The sequence below is a fragment of the Acomys minous genome (genome assembly GCF_964271855.1).
Source record: "Acomys minous genome assembly, chromosome: 10".
Classification (NCBI taxonomy): domain Eukaryota; kingdom Metazoa; phylum Chordata; class Mammalia; order Rodentia; family Muridae; genus Acomys; species Acomys minous.
The window spans coordinates 115080574-115103334 of NC_140491.1; the positions used below are offsets into that span (position 1 = coordinate 115080574).

The 22761-nt window shown below is 42.2% G+C and overlaps 1 protein-coding gene across 1 annotated transcript in view; it reads right to left on the minus strand.

Moving 5' to 3' along the window:
- The window catches only part of FRZB (frizzled related protein), a 32435-nt gene that overhangs the window by 4104 nt on the left and 5570 nt on the right, over positions 1 to 22761 (minus strand). The window contains exons 2-5 of the mRNA XM_084798181.1: positions 19741 to 19788; positions 5954 to 6019; positions 1175 to 1379; positions 754 to 817 (exon numbers count right to left, since the gene is read on the minus strand). Coding sequence (XP_084654307.1) covers positions 754 to 817; positions 1175 to 1379; positions 5954 to 6019; positions 19741 to 19788 — 383 coding nt within the window. The remainder of the gene's footprint in view (positions 1 to 753; positions 818 to 1174; positions 1380 to 5953; positions 6020 to 19740; positions 19789 to 22761) is intronic.

Sequence of the window (22761 nt, forward strand, 5' to 3'; positions counted from 1 at the left end):
GATGTCATCTACACCGATGACTGTGGCAGCACCTTGTTCATAGGAATTCATTTCTGTACATTGGACACTGTAGTATTTTTCCACTTATTACTGATTGCTTTTCTCCCTTCTCAGAGAAGAGCAATTTGTTTAGAAGTAACAAAAACCTCTGTCCCCTGCTGTTCCCACTGGAGATAGACACAGCACCTGCCCTGATCCAAAGTTCTTCTAAGATAAAGATTTTGGATAGAGTTCTTGGAACCCTGCGTTTACCTCCTCCCTTCCTTCTGCCTGAAATGAAGTATGGTGTGGAGGCAGAACAGCTCGCTGTGACTTCTACTGAGCATAAAGATGGAAGTGGTACCCTACCATGGCAGAGCGATGAGCTGTCAGGAGGCTGGTGCTGGGATGACAGTGGGAAGCCAGCCTGCTGTGACTCACAGGGAGTTAGGGCGACTGTGGTTAGAGGTTTTGATACAGAAAACTCATTCCTTAAATGAACAGATACTAAAGACAATTTCAGTTCTTGTATTGTGTATGTGTATATGCATATGTGTACATATGTATATCAGGTCTCAATATTCTCATGCAGTTGAGGGCAACTATTTAATTTACATGTGAGATGGTTTTCTATGGAATTTATTACCAGACAGATTTTTTTTTTTCTGGTGCTAGGGACTGAACCTGGAGTGAACTTGTTAGGTATGCACTCTACCACAGAGCTAAGTCTCGGCCCCAGTATTTTACTACTCTGAACATAAAATCCAAGCTTACCTTGACTTTCTTACCAAGCCGATCCTTCCACTTCTCCGCTATAGAGCCTTCCACCAGGAGTAATCTGCATTTTTAAAACCAAATGATCATTTTTGAAAAGTCAAAGTATAGTTGAAATTTTCAAGGAATTGGTGGCAAGAAAAAACTAAAGGTGTTTACCCTAGAATAGGAAAGCCAAGAGTTGAAAAGAATCTTAGCTATTTAGGAGTCGTGAACCCCTAATAAATGAAGCTAAGATCTCTTTCTGTAGAAAAATCTATACCCATAAACTATCTTTTTCTATCCAACATATAAAATTAAACAATAGCCACAGTTCCCAAGAAAGTAGAAAGAGCCAAGTAGACAAAGACAAGAACACCACAGCAACATGTATGGCTAGGAAGGAAAGCAAATTACCCCGAATCCTTCAGGGGAGAGTTACCTAGAGCGTTCTTCATCTTCATAGCCCATGATGATATATTCCTCGTTCACATGCAGCGGCGGGCAGAGGCAGCCCGAGGTGGTGTGAAGGCTCACTGTGTCCCTTGGAATGTTTACCAGCGACGCCTTCAGAACCTCCTTCACCTCCAGAACAGCAGTCACGTCATGACACTTGCTCTTTACCTCTTTAACTCTAGCCCGGATGACTGGGTAAGAGAAAGCGTATCTTATTTGCATGATGATGCACACAGTAGGTACACCATTTTCTTAAAGCCAGTAGGCTTCTTTCTAATCAACTCCTCTCAATTTCATGTGCAGTGGTTAGAAAGAAAATGTCAGGCAGTCGCTTTTCTTTAGAGAAACTGAACGCCATACCTTTGGTCTCTGTGCTCAGCCCCAATTCCTGGCCTGTTTGTGTATATATCTGTGTATACGTACATTGGGGTTTATGTGTGTGTGTGTGTGTGTGTGTGTGTGTGTGTGTGTGTGTGTGTGTTTGGTTTTCAAAACCCCACTTACATAAGCAGAGTTGACTGAGTCTCTTAGAATTTGGCCCCATGGCTCCACCTTGGGAACGTGGATATGCAGGTGAGCAGCACCAATGGCGGCCAAGAGGGATTAGCTTACACTAGGTTCACCCCCTGTAAAGGCCTAGACTCGGTTCTTCAATGGTCATTATTCAACTGGTCAATTTTCCAAGGCGGGGTTCTCTTCCGGGCTATAGCTCAGCTCTGTTTAGTAATGTTCCCAAACTAGTTCCTCGACCTTTTTACCTCCCTCACCTCATCTCACCACTCACACATTGGCACTTTTCTTCCTTCACGTCAGTATTAAGTTCTGGATCTCCGAACTTTCCTCCTGAATGAAAGTTGTCCATTACACCTTGTCTCTTCCATGTGCCTTGCACTCAGCTCCTCTGCCACCCCCATGTCCCTCCCTGCTGAGCTATAAAGAATTTTCTAGCATGCCAATTGCATCAGTCTCCCTCCCACAATGCAAGCAGTGGCCCTTGCTATGCCTTATGGGAGTCAGCTTCGCTTCTCAGCACAGAGACAGATTGCCCTCCATTGCAACGTTATGTGACAAGACTCAGAACCTAGAAGGTACGTTTCTTCTGCTCTCTGGTGTCTTTCTTTTTGAAGAGCCACACAGTGTAGATCTCTACATCTGACATGTAAGCATTCTTACAGGAAAGTTTCACTCTTTTAAAAAAGAAAGGTGTGAAAATGCCAGTTCATAAAAAGTCAACAGCAACCGCGCAGGAGGCTCTGTCATAATGTCATTAATAACACACTGTCCACAGAGGAAACACAATATATCCAAGTGAAACCACTTTGGGAAAGCTCTGCAGGTAGGAATGACCGAACTCCCACTTGCAGACCCTCCCATTTAGTTTAGGTGCCAGGACTACACAGGATTGATTTTTTTTTAAATACCCCTCAGAACCCCACGGAACCAGCTGGTGCACCCACCAGTCCCCCACATACGTTCTGCCTTTATCACAGTAACTTCATGCACTGCCATTAGGGCAAGCTATGGGACAGAGATTCAGGTACCAAAATTTGTAAATCTTTAGGACAAAGACTTATTTTTGCTTCATGAATATTTTAGTCCTTAGAGAATTTGTAGCGACGCAAATATGAGAGTCTGAGGCAGAGAAGGTCTGACTGCCCGGCCAGCCCTGCTTGGCTTGACTGGCAAGTGGAGACCCTTACTATTCCTGTTCTCTCGGCCTTGTATTTTGACAAGAGATAATGTTTTCCTTCCAGACAGGAAGTTCTGAAGGCCAGCTAGCAGACAGACTTGTGTGAGTCCTGGCTAAATGAAAGCCCCTCACAGTATCCATCAGCCATTAGTGATTAGTGAGCTGTGCAAACGTTCTCAGGCTAATGATTTATTCACCCAGTGCATCCACTATTTTCATTAGAAATTTTTAGCACATGTACCTACTCCAAAAATAATACCTCTCTACAACACCTACTTTATTATTTAAGTAACTTTGCTGAAACTCACAAATTTTACTGAATTAGTCAAGAGTGAAGCAGAGGTTCTATATGAATTATCAATTGTTCCTTTGTTTTCTCAATAGATACATGCAAATGCATAAGTGAAAAATCAATATGTTTTTGAAAGAAAAATATTTCCCTTCCATTATTTTGCCTTCTAGCCAAGCATTGGAGCGCCTGCTTTCACCCAAGAATCTGTGAGTTCCACCCAAAAACCAATCTCTAAATCATGGGTGGCCTGGTTAGTGTCTAGCTATTTTTTTTTTTTCTCTAGTAGCAACTGGGGAAACATGGGCTGACCTTGAACTCTTGATCCTCTTGGCTTTATCCCAAGTTCTGGGAGGGATTACAGACGTGAGCTACCTTACAAGCTCCTCCTTACTGTGTCATAATGCTCACTCGGCAATCTTCCCTAAAAGTGCTTTTTAATGTAACGATTAGTATTTTAGCTTTGAACTGTGAGAGTGCCACCAGCTGTTGTATGAACCAGGCAGCTGGGTAAGTAGTAAGTAAAGATAAAAAAAATAACTCTATTTCTTTGAAATAAAATTCTTATTGTTAGTGTTTTTTAGTGTGTGTGTGTTGTTGTTGTTGTTTTTTTGTTGCTGCTCTTTACTTGTTTTTGAAAACAGACTCTCCTGTATCCAAGGCTAGCCTCTGACTTGTTACATAGCAAAGGATGACACTGAACTACACAACCACTTTCATGTAGTGCAGATGATCCAATCCAGAGTTCCATGCAAACTCTTCTCCAGAACTGCCCCAGCCCCGGCATGGAGTTATGTTTTTATTTTTTAATCATAATTATATTTAAAAGTTCATGTAGCCTTTATCAGTCTTAAAAGGCTAGCCTTCCAAAAAAAAAACAAAACAAAACAAAACAAAAAACAACTCTTCTCCTTTAGTCACACTGGTTTTCATAAGGAGAGGAGGGGGTTTCCGATAAGCAACCAGACATTTGACTCTTAGGTAAACTAAATCCTTTAGGCCTGAGACGTCTGTCCCTCCCTGGGATGTCTGCCCCTCACTAACCAAAAGCTGCTAAGATCCCACTGAAGATAAGCAGCCAGCCAATCTGGTAGCTCAGGCCCATAATGCTAGCCTGGACAGGCTGAGGTTACAAGGTCAGGGGCAACTTGGGCTACAAAGATAGTTCTAGCCTTTGAAGTGCAATGTCCCTGCCTAAGCAAAAGATAAAAACTGATTCCACTGGAGAGGAATTTGGGGAAGAAGTTGCTTTCAGATTCACCCACCACCCTGACAAGAACTTCTTTTATGTTCTTTAATACCTGCATTTCCAAACATATGACTGTCATGGTCTTTCTCACTTCTCTCCTTCTAAGTCTCCGCATTCTAGAACAGTGGTTCTCAACCTTCCCAATGCTGCGGCTCTTGACTACAGTTCCTCATGTTGTGCTGACCCCCAACCATAAATTGTTTTCATTGCTATTTTATAACTGTAATGTTGCTAGCTACTGTTATGAATTATAATGTACATATCTGCGCTTCCCCACGGTCTTAGATCATTTGATGCCCCCTCCCAAGGGGGTCACAACAGAGATTGAGAGCCACTGCTCCAGAAGTTGAAATAAATCTCTAAATGCCTTATGTCCTCTAAAAGTGAGGCATGTAAAGACAAAAATCCTCATTTTCACAATATAGCTCACTCTAGAAGTCTCTGTAACCCATGTTAACGCATTAACTCAGGACCAGAGAGCAGCATGACCTTGTCAGCATCACTGACAGGCTGTTCATCCCTACTGCCAGGTCAACAACACAAGGTGACAAATGGAGCCTTCTACCCTTGACTCATGTGACAGGTCTCAGTCAGATTGACATGCTGTCAGTGAAACACAGATTTCATGCTTAAACTTAAGCCCCATTCCAAAGTTTATCACCCATCCACAAACATCCCAAAATACAGAGTGAGAGTCTATAACCCTAAACACTTCGGATGCCGAGCAGAATCGTAGCAGAGCTCCGTGGAAGAAGGCCACTGGTGCTGAACAGACGTGTATCTTAGCGGCTGAAGAACTCCAGTGACTGCCTCATACACAAGCCAGTGCCTGATATTTACTGAGGCATAACAGTACCCAAAAGTACACTGTACACAATGAAATAAGGGACGGTGTTGGCTCAATAGTCACTCACAAAATCAGGATAAGAAGAGCATTCACAAGCAGGTGGGATAACTAAGTGAGAGAGGACATGGAGCGCCCCTAAATCCATCCCTGGTAGAGACAGCAGCCTCCCCTCGAACCAGCCTAGAGGTGGCCCTTCAGTTAGCAGTTAGCTCATCAAAATGTAATGTTTGGTCAAGTTAAAATAGCAAGGCATCCCCTTAGATGAATATCAATAGCTATCCAGGATTGCTTCCCAGTGTCCTTTGATTCACTCCAGTGGAGCACAGCTGGAACCCAGGTAGCAACCCAGAGACAAGAACTTCTCCTTTGAAATTGAACTCTGGGTACTCAATACCTTGGCTTAATGAATAGTAAAAATGTTGCCAGATGCTCTCACAATTGGTCATCTGACAAGAACTGTGCCACCATGATACATTTTTAATTAGATGAAGCGGGTGGGGGGGGGAACACGACAACACACTTGTCCTTCTCTGTTTTTAAGTCTACTTTTAAACTACCCATGTATGTGCGTGCAAGGGTGGGCATGTAATATGCCCACACATATATGTGCATACAAGCATGTGCATGTAACATGCCCACACAGGTTTCCTGACACAGCGGTCTATGAGTGGACTGCAAAGGTGTCCTTACCATAGTTGTAGTTGTTCCGGAAGTAGGTCTTCTGTGTAGCTCTGACAGGCTTACAATCGCAGCGCTCTGAAAGACATGTGACGGCAAGTGACTTTTCAGTATTAGCTGCCTTTCACTCACCTGCGTGCTTTAAGGCAGATCTGTGTGAAGTTGGTGGCGAGAGGTCTGTGCACTTCCGTGTCTGGTCTTTCTCTCCTGACACTAACTTGCTGTTCCTTCTGTCTACACAGCCTGTTCCTTGGCGCTGAGGTTCCCCATCTCTCCCACACAAATTCTAAGGTAACACTGCCCGGGTCCCCAGACTTCTAAATGAGATGTAGTCAGTACTTTCAGAACGTAGACTCACTTCTAGGTGATGCTCTCACGGGTGTAGGTAGCGACTGTGACTCTGTGGAAGGCCATGTCCTGTATATATGCTTTTTACAGACTACATGGCATTTCTCCACATACTAGTTCCTGGTTCAGAAAGCCACCCAAGGAGATAAAGCAGAATTGCCATAAGCTGGTGAGTCCCTTCTACAGGTAAAATAGCTGCCATCGCACAAAATGGTATTTCTTTGCTTGTTGGAGAGAAATACGTCTTTTGAAAGTATAGGTCCCATGTATTAAAATATCTGCTAATAGTCAGCACTGAAATAATATGCATATAAGTAACATTATATAGACTGAGCAGGTGGTATTTCTCTATTTAGGAATATATGTGTGTGATGTGTATGTTATATATGTTTTATATATGTATTATTATATGAGAACAATTAAAGAAAAAGCAGGCATGAAATTGAGAAAGAGTAAGGCAGTTATACAAGTATATGAGAGGGGATGGAGTGAGAAAAGGAAAGGGGGAAGTGATATAACTATATTCTAATTTCAAGAATTAAAAATTATTAATAGTAAAAATAAATCGTAAAAGACATCTGTGCGTGGTGACCTGAACACATTTTACCTAGTAGAAATGTATGTCATAAAATCCGTGATTATCTCAAAAAATTTCATCTGTAAATAATTTTACATCTTCAAGAGTATATTTTAAATGTTTTATGGAAAAACTATACTACCAAAATTACTTAGCTTAGAAAATAGAGTTGGGGATGTAGCTTAATTATAATGTATATGCTTAGATGGATGAAGCCATAAGTTCTATCTGTAGTAACACATACACACACACACAAACACACACACACATGCACGCACACGCGCACGCACATACATACATATGTGCATGCACTTATACACTGTACACATGGCAAATAGCCAATAGAGTCAATATCCTTGGAAGACATTTGCTTATGTGTAAAGTTTCTTCAAATTAGTACCACTGAGCCACTGAACATTAAATATGTGTTTCCTGTATGGTGACAGAGCATGTGAATCAGAGAAAGGAAGCTACTATTATTTGTTCTGTTTTAAGAGTGTTTTATGTAAGTATGGGTACCATTAAAAAGCAGACTTCCCTGTTGACCATTTGCTATTATATTTTTTATTTTATGTGCATGGATATTTTGTCTGCATGTTGTCTGTCTGTCTGTGTACCATGTGTGTGCAGGGCCTTTGGAGGCATTGAATTCTCTGGAACTGAAGCTGTGAGTTGCCATGTAGGTGTGGGGAGTCTAAGAGCAGCCTCTGGAAGAGCAGTCAGTGCTCTTAGTGTTGAGCCATCTCTCCAGCGACCTTTCTTTATATTTTTAATCATATATTTACTTATATTATATACATCTATGTGTATATATGTGTATTGTGGGGCTGCACACATACCACAATGTGTAAATGTAGGTCAAAGGAAAACTTTGGAGTAAGTTCTTTCTTTCTATTATGTGGGGCCTGGGATTTAACTAAAGTCATTAGGCCTGGGAGCTAGTCCCTTGCTTGATAAACCATCTTGCTGGCCCATTATATTTTCTAATAAAAATTAATCTTACTTTAGTTAAATCTGTAAATAAAGATAAGCAGTCCTAAGGAGAGATGTGTCCTACCTTCCAGCTTCCATGTTTTGACATAAGCATCTCTCCTGGGATCACGTAGTCACAGCAGTAATTGTTCCCACCATGGTGATGATGGGAACATCTCAATGCTTCACAGAGCATCTTCCATCCTTTGTTCTGGAAGTGGTTTTCAGCACATTTCTATAGGAGCTCAGTCCAAGTAAACAACGGATGCTATCAGTGTATGCGGATCCTCTGAAGAGGACCACCCCATGGATGACAAGATGACTGAGCAAGCATAGGGGATGAGTTCAACGCTTGGAACCCACAGAAAGGTGGAAGGAGGGAACCAACTCCCAAAGGTTGTCCTCCTCCCCCGCTGCTCTCCTCTCTCTCTCCCTCTCTCTCTCTCTCTCTCTTTCTCTTTCTCTTTCTCTTTCTCTCTCTCTCTCTTTCTTTCTCTTCTCTCTCTCTCTCTCTCTCTCTCTCTCTCTCTCTCTCTCTCTCTCTCACACACACACACACACACACACTCATACACACACACTGACAACAATAGGATTTTATAAAGAAAACTACTGCAAAAATAATGCTCCTATTACTAAAATGTTTATGTTCCCTTTAGAGAAAATGGAAAGTTACTAAGTCTTGCCTAGTTAGCTGTTTGATTTCGTTCTAATGTCTTGTGATCTTATGCATTTCATGGAAGTCTCTTAAAAATGAGACTATTTCTGAAGAAATAAATGCTATTGCTTGAATTTACAAATTATCCTCATAAACATATCTTGTTATCCCTCTACTTAGAAACACAAACATTTAAACATACATCCTGCAAGGACTAAGATATTAGCTGAGCACTAGAATGCGTAACAAGCTGTGATGGGTCCTAGGTTTGGTCCCCGGAAGTGCAAAAATAAAATAAAAATAATACATCCTGATAAATTAGCTATATGTTTCTAATCTTCAGAAATTGCCCATGTTTAAAAAAAAAAGAGCTTAGTCAAAAAACATATGCCAAATGCACTAAACTGAATCTGATTTGATAGTTACCCATCTAACTTTGCCTGAAGCATAAACAAATGTATTACATCAAACTTCTCACACAGAGATTTTTTAAATTGTATTGAATCGTGGTTTCAGAATATTGCAAGAAGGCATTTACATAGTGGTATGTACAACTGCCCCTACTGAGGTAGACTATTCCCTAAGAGCTAATGGGCTGGCAAATATATTCTGGGGGCCAGAGGTTGCTCCTCAGCAATTCTCATTACTCTTACTGGTGATCAAGGGAATACTGTCACACTACATAAAAATATGACCCTTTTCTTATCTCCTGCTATACACAAATATCTATCTAGTTTGATTATCTAATAGTTCAATATATGATTGACAGAATAAGTAGAAATTATCACCCACCAAATACAAATGTAGAACTTCCACTTACATGTGATTATTTAAACCAAATATATTCATACCTTACCTTAATAAAATTATATCATTATCTTGCTTCTAACTCACATACACAAACACACACCACACACTCACACACATACAGATGCACACACATACGCACATGCACACACACACACACACACACACACAAGCATACACATGCATACATGCAATGTCTGCAAAGCCCAACTAGGAAAACACAAAAATCCATGAAAAGAGAAACTGCAGGCATCATTTCTTGTAATTTTTGAGTCCACCACCATAAGACAAGCTGTAACCAACAGTTTGACTTCCTCACGCTTGGCCATTTTATCGAGCCCATAGAATTGTCATCATTTGTAGTGTAATTGTTAGTGTTCTCCCAGTTTCCGCACGGGATGAGGACTTTTATAAGTTTTGGGTCCTATGATGGCAAAATAAAACGTGCTACTGAACTTTCCATTAAAAAAAATTATATACTGAGAATAAAATCTTATAAAGGAATTATAGGCTGCCTTAGTGGTTTACTTTAGGGGACCCTTCAGTTAAAGGGGCTGATTTTTATTTGTCTAAAAAGTGATGAGAAAAGTCTTCAAACATGGACAATTTTGATGTCTGAAGTTTATTCCATTCACAGTCTAGAATTAAACACAATACCCTGTGTTTAAGAGAGCAACAGTCGGGCCAGGCATGGTGGCACACGCCTTTAATCCCAGCACTCGGGAGGCAGAGGTAGACAGATCATTGTGAGTTCGGAGCCAGCCTGGTCTACAAAGTAAGTCTAGGACTGTCTCAAAAAACCATAAATGAAAGAGAGAGAGAGAGAGAGAGAGAGAGAGAGAGAGAGAGAGAGAGAGAGAGAGAGCAAGCACAACAGTCTGTCTTAGGCTGCTCTTTGTATTCTCTTCCTTTGTCACTCAACTTTTCAGCCACTCTGATAGAAATATTCTTTATTATGCTAGTATAAACACAAGTTGATCACGAGTATACAAATGAGAAAAGCCAACATGCTCACACCCCCACAGAGCCAGACCCGCAGGTATACAATAGCTCAGTGGCAGAGCTAGCACAGGCAAGGCCCTGGATACCATCCCCAGCACTGAGATGCCCCAAGTTACTCCACAGTATTTGAGCTAATGCACATCCCACTGTCTCTACAGTGAGACTTCTGGTGCACATAAGCTACAAGGGCAATGACCACACCAGGTCTACAACCAGGTTTGATCACAACAGTAGCTTCACTTATTAGAAACACACAGAATATTACTTTTATGTGGGTTTTAAAGTTCTAAAGGATTCAGAAAACCTGATACAATTATAAAATGTGTTACTGGCTACGTTGGGTTTTTTTTGTTGTTGTTGTTGTTGCTGCTGTTTTCCTGTTCAATTACAACCTCGTCTGAGATCAAGCTTAAGTGTGATGCACCTTTCTAACTCATCCTGACCTTTGTCTGAACTCATTTTGATCTCACTCACAGCTGTAAGACTGTAACTAACTCCACTGATGTCAACAGCCCAGAAACCAATTATGACTTTGGCAGATTGCAATCTTTGAGCTCATGTTTTTCTGATTTTTCTGAGAAAGTATCTCCTGTCTATACTTTTGACCTCATGGCCAAAATGTAAAGGATAAGATACAATTCTGTGTATTTTGTTTCCATTGCTCTCTCACAACAGACCATGCTAATGAGACCACAGTGGGTTTTAATTTGTGCCAAAAGTGCATGTCCTTGCATATGACCCAAGATCCACTTGCCCACTTCCTTTCACTCTAAGACACCTAAAAGAAGACCACAGCAAACTTTTAAATAGTCACAAAATAAATCTGTACAAAGTGCAGACAACTTTGACCATGATATATTTTCAGCTGCCTTAAAGCAGTGTCCACAAATCTGTCCTTACGTAGTTTTAGACATCCGTTAATATCAAGCACACCGCGCCTTTTGTCTTCCTGCTGTAGAAAAGACAGTGTCCCCTACATCCTAACCTTGGGACAGTCAAGCCTCCCTAAATATGAGGTGGGGAAAGGAAAAGGAACATCTGTTGAAGCCTTTCAGTTCATTTATTGGATGTGCTCCTATTTATTCGGCATGGGCCACATTCCAGGCTCTGTCCCAAGACTACAGGACATCTGATGAGCAACATGGCCAGTGCATGGTACCAAATAACAACACACAAGACAGTCTGAAACTCTTGAGTGTGGGTGTTATAAAAAAAAATAAGGCACATTGTGTATGCACAATGCACAACTCGATGGTCTAAGCCACTCTGGTTTTCATAGTCCTCTGTGGAAGTGGTCTTCAAATATGAATCTAGAAAGTTGAGTTATGGTTTTCCAGTCAAGAAATACTTCTCGCTAACTTGATAGAAAGAAAGAAAGGGGGAGGGGGAGGGAGAGAATAGGGGAGATTGAAGAGGAGAAATGTGGGGGCGGGGAACACAGGAGGGGATGGAGTCACAAAAGCTGGAAAAACAGGAAATTCTAAGGAGGAAGGAGCACAACCTCTGGGTAAAACAACCCTCAGAGCTGAAGTTAGTTAGGAAATAAAAGGGTCTATTGAATCTAATTGACAAGGAGAAGACAGGGCCCTGAAGAAAAAGAAAAAAACGGGGGGGTGGGGTGGGGTGGGGGGTAGCTAGGGCTTTCAAAGCCAGACACTTATCCAATACACAAGAGGTATGGACAGAGGGTACCGATGTTGACAGGATGATGAATTTGTTAGTGGGAGGATGAGAGCAGCGTTTACTCTCTTGTTGAAGGATGGAGTCATGTTGTCAGCTGTGGGGCATGGGGATAAGGGGCACAGCTGTGGGGTGCACGGAGAGAGAAGAGTGAGACTGGTGCTTTAAATGCAAGGGCAGGCTTTGTGGTGTCACCCAAATTGCTTCTTCAATAAACTTTCTTTTCTTGAGTGTGTCAATCACAAATTTGAGTGATTTACTCCATCAATCATGTTGAGAATTTGCCAGAGAGAGAGAGAGAGAGAGAGAGAGAGAGAGAGAGAGAGAGAGAGAGAGAGAGAGAAGAAGAAGAAGAAGAAGAAGAAGAAGAAGGAGGAGGAGGAGGAGGAGGAGGAGGAGGAGGAGGAGGAGGAGGAGAGAAAACCACTTATTCTCATAAATAATAAAATCTCACATAATTGAAGAAATCACAGCTGGACAGATGGTAAGTGGCAGTAGCAACAGAGTAAGAAAAATCAGTAGCTACAGAACCAGGTGAATCATCTGGAAGGAAGAGCGTAAGTGGATAAGGAGTCGGAAGAAAGGCAGAAGCATCACTACATGGTAACATAAAGCTTGGCCACGAAAGAGAGCAGCTGGGGTGGAGTGGAGGCAGGGGAGTGAGTAGAAGGGAGAAGGTTGGTTCCTCTATCTGTTGGTCGGAAATCATCCAGACAGGACAGGGTGGATGCCAGGCTTGACCCGGCAGCTGTCTGATGGAGAACAGCCTAGAAACAATGGGTACTTCAGAAAGTCCGTTCCACTACTAGAAACAGACAGAAAAACATCTGGTGGTGAGACCAACCATAAGGCCAACCCCACTCCCTCACCCTGACATTGCACATCATCAAAAGGATACTTTAAAGGAAAAACAAAAAATCTCTGGTCTTATTGTTACTAGGACATTCAAACAAAAGCCACCAAAATCCAAGTTGTCTGATTTCAGTAATAAAACAGGATGAGTGGAGAAGGGTGTCATAATAATAATTCCTGCAGAATCAGAAACCAGTAAGTCCATCAACCTGGGGACAATATTTAAATGGCTACAAACTTCTGATTTTAGTGGTACTGCAGCATTTGAAGGTGCATTCTTATACCACGAAAACAATGAAACACCACTAGGCGGCTAACTTTCACAAGCATTACACTAAGCAAACGCTGCCAGGGACAAAACATACAACTGTATGGTTGATCTGTGTGCACAGAGCTGAAGATTTAGGGGCACTAATCTACGTTAATGACAAATTAGAGCCCTGCTGGTCCAGGATGGGAAATCTCTAAGGATGACAACAATGTTCTTTATCATAGGCCAAGGATGACTGCATGGCTGCAGATGCTGTCAAAGCTCAAGGCAGCACACGCTTGATATATAAGCAATCAAACTCTCTCTCTCTCTCTCTCTCTCTCTCTCTCTCTCTCTCTCTCTCTCTCTCTCTCTCTGTGTGTGTGTGTGTGTGTGTGTGTGTGTGTGAAGTTTTATTTTGAGTTAGGAAAATGGAATGAAGTTGTCTGGTGAACCTGGACAACATAAAACATTCTTAAAAAACAAAAGTAACGTGGGATCAACTCAGCTATAAAGACAAAGCCGGAATTTTGTAATAAGAGATTCAGTTCATAATGATTTGTGCTCTGTAAAAGGAAGTTGTGTAAGACCACAAGGACTAACATTGCGTCACTAAGAGGAGGAAATTCCACTTATGACTTCAAGATAGATTTTCGGAAATACTTAAATAAATTGTTTTCTACAAGGTTTTTGGCTCTAAAAGTCATTCAAAATCTCTAAAATATGAGTCAATGCAACTTTGTTTTCTCTTGAACTGTTTTGTGATGTCCTTAAAGTCAAAGAACCAAGGGACAAGATGAGCTCCACTGCTGTGTCAGTGTCATGTCTGTCCAATGCCGAGCACAGAAAAGAGGGAGAAGAACAGAGATGCCAGTCTGTGGGCTGCTTTACCTCATGCCCTTGGCCCACAGTGGGGCGGGGAGAAATGAGCTTCAGCTACATTGTTGAAGATGCGGGGCTGAATGAACGAAAACCAACTCTTGACACTCTCCTACTGGGGGCCAACGGAGGGGATGATGCCGAATTATTCAAGGTGGAAATTTTTTTATTAAAAGGTTGTTTTTGTTGTTAAATACATATTTGAAATATAAATAGGATAGATGGATAGATAAATGACAGATAGATATAGATAGATAGATAGATAGATGACATAGATAGATAGGTAGATAATAGATGACAGAGATAGATAGATGGACGACAGATATAAATAGATAGATGACAAATATAGATAGATAGATAGATAGATAGATAGATAGATAGATAGATAGAAAGAAAGAAAGAAAATAGAAATATGCTGTTCTTCCTGGGAAGGTGAGCAGAACCACAGCCAAAGACGTGACTGGGGACCTCTGTAGGCCAATGGATTCTGAGACAAAGAAACTGAAGGAGAGAGAGAAGGGGGCTCTAAGCATGAGATCCCTGGGAGGAGCCTGTGCTTGGGGGAATGAAGAACTAGGACAGTCGTGCTAACAGTTCAAGGAAGAGAACAGGAAGGAAGGAGAACTGGTGTGAAGCGGCGGTTCCCGTCTGCAGTGGCTGGGTTGCAGGAAGACCTGGGATTGTAAAGTACAGTACAATCACACAAAGTGCTAATCTAGCCATGCTAACTTCCCCCAGTTGTGTCTAGTTAATTCCGCCTCTGCAGTCAGCAAGCATTTGCAGAGAGGAGAGCAGTGGCCAGCGCAACCTGATATTCATATTGCGAATGGCCCCTGAAGCCATCTGGCCAGGCACATACAGTACATCAGAATTTGTCCACCATTGCCTGGTGGGGAGGTGGGGGAGGTGGGAGGGGGCTGGTGCAGGATGTGGGGTTTTTTATGTAAATGCTCATAAACTGTTTTTCATCACACATGCAAAACTAGAATTATTTTTGTTTTATTTGCAAAGACCAACACAGCGGCCTGGGGCTGTAACTTAGTTGTTAGAGCGCATGCTATTGTGTATGAAGGCCTGGCGTCCTCTCCAGCAATGCTTAAAACCCAGTGTGGTGGTTAGTCCTGGGGCTTTGGAGGTGAGGCAGGAGGATCACGCCCATCTTCAGCTGCACCAAGAGTTCAAGGACAGCCTGGGTTACACAAACTCGACTTCAGAAACCAAAGCAAAATTACACCCAAAGGCAAGTGAACAAAAACCATACTCTTTCACTGAAGGAATTAGAAATGCCTCTTAATTTTCTGTGTTGATTTGACAATGTGACTCAGTGGAACAGAACCAAATTGTTTCCCCAAATCCCATGCTATGTAATACAGAGCATCTATTTCTCTTTCATGATAGTAGATTTATGACAGTAAAATACACTCACAAATTGGAGGCTGTTCATAGTCATTATGTCCAAAAAAGAAGAGAGAGAGAGAGAGAGAGAAAAGTTAAGTGTTAAGGCAACAAATAAACTAATTGGAGGGAAGGAATGTCTTCCCCAAATTCCAGACACAAACAGCTTGACATTTTAGAAAGGGGTCAGGATGGGAGTTGTAATGGTTTTGTGCCTTCCTCATTTCCTGTTTTACTGTGAGCCTTTCTCCAAAGAATAAAATTCTGAGTGTGAACAAACTACATGTACTTTTGAAACATGTAACGTGTCAATGTGTTTACACACCACACACCACACACACACACACACACACACACACACACACACACACACACGGCCAGAAATTCTGACTGACCAATTTTTGCATTACTGAACAAGTATGCCTTTTAGTTTGTTTCAGCAATTGGAGTGGCCCTCAGAGCAGCATAGACACCAGCAATGTCTGACCACTTTCATGTGACAGAGAACATTCCTCATTGGGTCATCAGAACTTAAAACAGTCTAAATAAGCATCCAGAATGAGCACCTTCTGAAGAGCAAGATGGAGGTGGCCATGGGACAGCTGCATCCCAGCTGCTGTAGCCAAGCGAAGACTACTTTGTCCTGGACTCTGCTGTGGGGGTGGGTGGGGTGCTCTCCAGCTGTGGGGGTGAGTGGGGTGCTCTCCAGCACCTCTTCCTGTCTCAGGATGTGGTGAGGGGTTGGGAGTTGATGTGAGGCTTTGGGAAATCATGATGCAGTGGCAGCGCCTTTGGCTCCGCCATGGGCACTGAAGCGAGTGCACAATGTTGCTAAACAGGCAATGGCTGCCTGCTCCGCCCACTCACTCCCATCCCCCTCCACCCTTGCATTATACTAAAATGAAGTTTTCATTTTCAGAAGTTCTAAATGATTTTAAATCAGTTACTTTTGCATAAGGTAAGGATTTATTAGTGTTACCTTTGATGGACAGTACCTCATGTCAAATACTAGCCAACCTGATGGCAGTATGCTATGCTTGTGGCCAGTCCAGTAAAAATGTGTATTTCAGACCTACTCATGAATTAACAAATGTTTCTTTTTCACTTACAAGGTACCTTAAAAAATATAACATACTGACCAAAGTCAGTGAAAATATAGAAAAAATGTAAAAACACACTGAAGAGTTTAGACAGACACAGTGACAAATAAGAAACAACCAGAGCACTCAGTAGCATTAGGGAGAACCATGCCTGTTATGTTTAATGGTGGACAGTATTCACAATGAAATGAAAATCACTGTGCTCATAACAAAGAGCAAGGAGCGCCACTCTGCATACATAGCAGCTGGAGGGCTGATTACACAAAATCCAAGAGCAGGCAATATTAACCTGCAGTGTTGGAGTGCTGAGCAGAAGGCTACATAGAAAAGTAAAAGCAGCAGTGATCTGGAGGCTTCTAGAGCCCTAATAACATTAAGTATTATGGAGTGTGGTCTTAACAAAATAGTGGTTACAGAAATGCACCAACTTATCCGGTTTGTTTGCGCTTTTTTTTTCCACTTTATTAAAACGTTTATTGTGTGATAAGATGGAATAATTAGACTCATTCTTTCTCTCTCATTGAACAAAACCTGAGTGGAATGTGTGAAGCAGCTACTTAAGAATGCTCAAACATAAGCAGCAGGGAGATTAGGAAAGGAGCACAGGCCCATCACACCACCCATCACACCACCCATCACACCACCCATCACACCACCCATCACACCACCTATCACATCACCCATCACACCACCCATCACACCACCCATCACACCACCCATCACACCACCCATCATACCACCCATCACACCACCCATCACATCACCCATCACACCACCCATCACACCACCCATCACACCACCCATCACACCACCCATCACACCACCTATCACACCACCCATCACACCACCCATCACACCACCCATCACACCACCCATCACACTACAGCAGGTTCATCAAGTGTCTCTGTCTGACACCTGCCCATCTGCCTCCATACAGCCTGCAACCTGGAAGAGGGCACTGTAGATCTGGCTCCAAACGTGGATAGTTTTTTCAAACTACTCCTGTCTCTTTGCAACCCACCCTGGAGCACTAACAGTGTTATCTGTGTCAAGTAAAAGCCTAAAACCGTGATGGAGGAGACCCTGGCTCCCTGATTAGGGGACCAGTGGTGCTAAGAGATCAAGCAGATCCTGGTTGCTGCTGCTGCTGCTGCTGCAGCGGCAGCTGTTTGTTGTTTGTTTGTTTGCTTGTTTGTTTTTGTTGTTGTTCATATTCACCCACTTCTTGGCCCCAGATGCAGGAGCAATCAGAAGAAATGAATTCCAGGATGAGAAAAGAACAGTCCTAGCTTTGCATCAAGGATCAAAATGGGATTCTCTGAGGAACTGAAAAGTACTGGGGGGTATCACATAGAAGGTAGAGCTTGGGAAATAACCTAACATCCGTGGTTACAAACAGCAGCATTAACCCCTGGCTATGTGTGATTTTGACTAAACAGTGTTCTGCATACTGAAAATTTAACTATGGATTATACATCAACTTGATAGCATACCTGGATCTAAAAGATACTGCATGCTGATGAGAATATAGAAGGCCTATTTTTATTTTTTATTATTATTATTATTAATTTATTTATTTATTTTGGTTTTTCAAGACAGGATTTCTCTGTGTATCCTTGGCTGTCCTAAACTCATTTTGTAGATCAAGCTGGGCTCAAATTCACAGAGATCCACCTGCCTCTGCCTCTGCCTCTGCCTCTGCCTCTGCCTCTGCCTCTGCCTCTGCCTCTGCCTCCCTGAGTACTGGGATTACTGTCTTGCACCAGCACTCCCAGCTAGGCCTACAGTTCTTGTATGTTGGCAGTATAAAACTGAATAGTCAACATTTGCCTTTCTGTTTTGCCTTGATACCAGGTTTCATGTAGCCCAGGCTGGCCTCAAACTTCTGGTGCTTTTGCCTCCAACTCTTGAGTGCTAGGACTATAGGCATGTACTAGCACGTGGTGATGATGACTAGAGTTGGGGCGCCCTATGTGCCAGGCAAGCACTCTACACCTGAGCTACACCTTAGCCCTCAACGGTTATTTTTAAGACAGTTTTGCATTTTTAATCAACTTAAATAAATACTTACCCTATGACCAGCAACCCTATCCTTGGATATTTACTCTTGAGAAATGACCATTAATAGTCATACAAAAATATACAAATGTTTATAGCAGCTCTCTTTATATATGCCCCAAACTAAAACAACATAAATAGTATTCAAGGTATGAAGAGATAAATAAGTGGTATACACCCATGTAATAAAGTATTCCTTGTGGTGGTTGGAGTGAAAACAGCCCTCACAGGGACTGGCACTGTTAGGAAGTACGGCTTTGTCGGAATAGGTGTGGCCTTGCTGGAGAAAGTGTGTCACTGGGAGCAGGCGTGGAGGTCTCAGATGCTCCAGCCACACCCATATGGCAATTTCTTCCTACTGCCTTTGGATTAAAATTTAGAACTCTCAGCTCCGTCTCCAGCACCACGTCTGCCTGGATGCTGCCATGCTTCCCGCCATGATGACAATGGACTAAAGCTCTGAACTACAGGCCAGCCCCGGTGAAATGTTTTTCTTTATAAGAGTTGCTGTGGTCATGATATCTCTTCCCAGCAATAAAACCCTAGCTAAGACATTCCTCAACAGAAGAGACGGATTGTTATTAATACATGTAATAATTTCAGTGAGCCTCACCGGCATTATTCCAAGTAAAAATAATGTTATACTCTACCAATGAAGGTACATCTCAAGATTCTGTCTGGCAATCCTCAAAAGACAGTATAGAGCTAGACAACAGTTAGCACTTATAAGCAGGTGGAACGTGTAATTATAATAGAACATACCATGAAGGAATAGGGGACGTGACAGAATTATTCTGTATCCTGAACTATGGTTACATGAATGTATACATTCACCAGCGTTTTTGTAAGCCAAGAGGTCAATTTTAATATAGTAACATAAAGTCAGCACAGATAAGGAAATACTTTTCATGTATACTTTTAAAACAACACAAGTATCAGCAAATAAGATTTAAGTATTAAGACCGTATCAAAAGCTGAGCATGGTGGTGCACACCTGTAATCCTGGCACTTGGGGAGGCAGAGGCAGGCAAATCTCTGTGAGTTCAAGGCCAGGCAGCCTGGTCCACAAAGCGAGTCCAGGACAGCCAATGCTACACAGAGAAACCCTATCTCAAAAACAAAGAAAGAAACAAACAAAAAAAAAAAAAACTACACCCCCAAAAGACCGTATCAAAGATTACTTGTCCCACAAGTGAAAGCCGGGAGCAGCAATGTACTCACCACTGGTGGCCTCTCTGCAGTGCCCAGTACTAGAATCCATAGGAAAATCTGGTAGGTGACAGAACAGGGAAAGAAAGACAACAGAGTTATTACTTCAGGAACTCACCTATAAAATGTAATTCCGTGACAGTTTGGCCTGTGTGGGAGTCATGTGTCCCAGGAAGTGGTCTCGCATTAGCGCTGTGAGGTAGCTCCACCACTGGGGATTTACTAAGAACGAGGTCCTTTCCTGGAGGTGACTGGAAGCTGCTCTCATGAACGCTTGTCAACAACATGCTCTTGAATTTCACAGCAGAGCCCACGTGAATATTAGACACTGACCCAACATGTGTGACTTTGTGACAGATAAAACCAAACGCACCTTGTCAATGAATGGCTGTGCCACACGCACTCTACCATCATAGAGTCTGGGAAACCCAGAAAGAACTCCGCGCGTGCCCTTTGTTAACTGCAGACTAAATAGTTCAGCAGAAAGGAAGCCTACCGCTTGTGGATTGCTCAAGCCAGTACAATTAATAGATGTGGCAATAATTAGGATTCACCATGGGTTCTCTTCACAATGCTGTAATCCCAGAAGACGGTCATGATAACGGCCTTCTGTGCTCTAATTAGAAGGGCAGCCTCTAATGAACCACCGAGCACCCCCCTCCCCCGGCAGAGCGCCATGCTGACACAGTAACTGTGTGTTCTTGCTGACACTCAACTCACACTTTCATACAAAAGTTGTGCACCTAATGCTAAATGAGCTCAGTGTCTCTGCTTAGCCCAGCAAACTAGCATAGCATCCTTTCTCTATCCTTATTCATATAAAACACAAATGGGGAAGGGTTAAGGTGTTATAGACTGAACCCAGGGCTTTGTGCATGCTAAACATAGGCTCCACCAATTGATCTACACGTGGAGCTGTCAGCTAACACACACACACACACAAAAAAAAAAAAAAGAGAGAGAGAGAGAGAGAAAGATAGAGGTCTCCAAATAGATTTAAATAAATAAATAAATACTAGTTCTGCAAGCATTTGACTCAGCTTGGACATAAACCATTAACTTGATGCCCTTTATCTTATTCAGACTTTATTCATGATGTTTCCAAGTTTTAAAGCAAAATGCCAATGTTCCTACTCCTGAAGAATAATGAGATCAATGCATATGGTTTATATAAAATAATTTCCCCATAGACGAATAAATTATATCAGTCCACATTTAAAACATTTAGAATTTAAAGTTTATATGAAGTGGAAAAAAAATAAAGTTTCTTGGGGAAAAAGAAACTCCTTTGAAACAGTTGAGCCAAGGAAAATGTTTTCTTTATTTCATATTCTTATTGCCAGAGATGTTTCTACACTTTTTAGAATGCTAAGGATTTGGTGTTAGAATTATTAGAGGAAAATCAGAGTTTTCTGATCATTTTTTTTTCAGATAATTCAAATTTGAAATTCTACCATCAAAATTATCCTGAATTGAAATGGTAGATATTGTGTGGTTGTTGTTAGACTTATGTGCCAGGGGTATTCAGTCAAGTCACAGAGATTTCTGGAAGAGACTGTATGAGAACAGTGCTGCAAAGGGCCTCGAGTGCAGAAGCCAGCATTCTTTATGGGACCTAAATGTCCTCAGGCATGGCCAGAGCAGCAATAGGAGCAAGCAAAGAGAGAATCTAAGGAGAGAGGGAGAGGGACGTGAGTATAAAGGACAGACAGAGACAAAGAAGTTAAGCTATAGACACACATTTCCGAAAACTCATCTTGCGAGAAGATGAAAAAGGAATACTGCATGTAAAAGAGCCAGCCATTGGTGTTCTATCAAAATCCTTCTGGCCTGTGGTGAGCCCAAAGAGAAGGGGAGAGAGGGAAGGGGGATCTAATCCTGAATAGAGTAGCAATGCTTGACAGCTGCTGAACACCAGGGATGAGGAAACAGACAGGATCAAGGCAGAGTCCTAAGCCTACACAGCTACAGCATAAAGCACACTAGCGAAGACGAAGTGGGGAGGCCAGGGGAGCAGGAGCTCCGGGGCACCCTTGGCTTAGATGAATGCGAGATGAGCATTCTCCCCATCTCAGCAACGCAGCAGAACAGCCATCCCTCATCTCCCGGGACCCACTGGCCCAGGGGCCCTTTTATTCTCTTAAGCCATGGGTCAATACAATGAAAATACTTTGCCCCTTTAACTTTAACCTAACGAACAAAAGAAGGAATCTTCAAACAGATCACAATCTTTTTTTTTTTTTTTGTCTTAGTAGGAGAAGATGGGCAATGTAGAAAGAACAGACTCCATTCTGGACCCTTGTTTTCTAACACTGAATTAACTTGGCGAGTCTCTATGTACCTTGCCGGTCTTTCCCTGTAAAATGGGAGTAGCAGTGCTTACCATGTAGCATGTAGCTGTTACGAGAACTCACATGCACAACTCATATGACAACACCTAGAACACAGTATGTGTTTGTCAGCTTGTATTCTGTCATCGCTAAGGACTCTTGTCCTGAGACAGCAGGTCCTCTCTCCCTGGTATGGTCACTGTTAAACCAATTACCAACCATTCACTCCCCTTGTTACACACGAATGCTGGCCAAACCCAGTGTCAAGTGAGTTGCTGAAAATATAAAATGAATGACCATAACCAACTAAGGGCTTGCATCGCTAAAACTGCGATTGTCTCTAAATGTATATATGTTGAAGCTAGTGTTCCGTTATTCAGAATCATATGTCTTCATAGTGGCTCTCCGTCCTCTCTAAACACCCAGCAAGAAGATGAAGGCCAAAGACAATGTGGTCAATCTTGCTCTTCAAAGTTTAGTAAAAAGAAGACAAAAGGTGACTGATTAAAATGATAATTTGAAGACAAGCTAAGATTTCGCAAGTACTGACAATTGGCCCATCTCTAAATAAAATTAACAACAGATTCTCTCCCCAAGCCAGGCAGCCTTAGGATCCTTAGTGTGTTTTTCTTTCTAGTCTTAACTCAACCTTTCACTTCTCCTTTCCACCCCATGTTCTTGTTCACGTCCTTCCTTCTTGGCA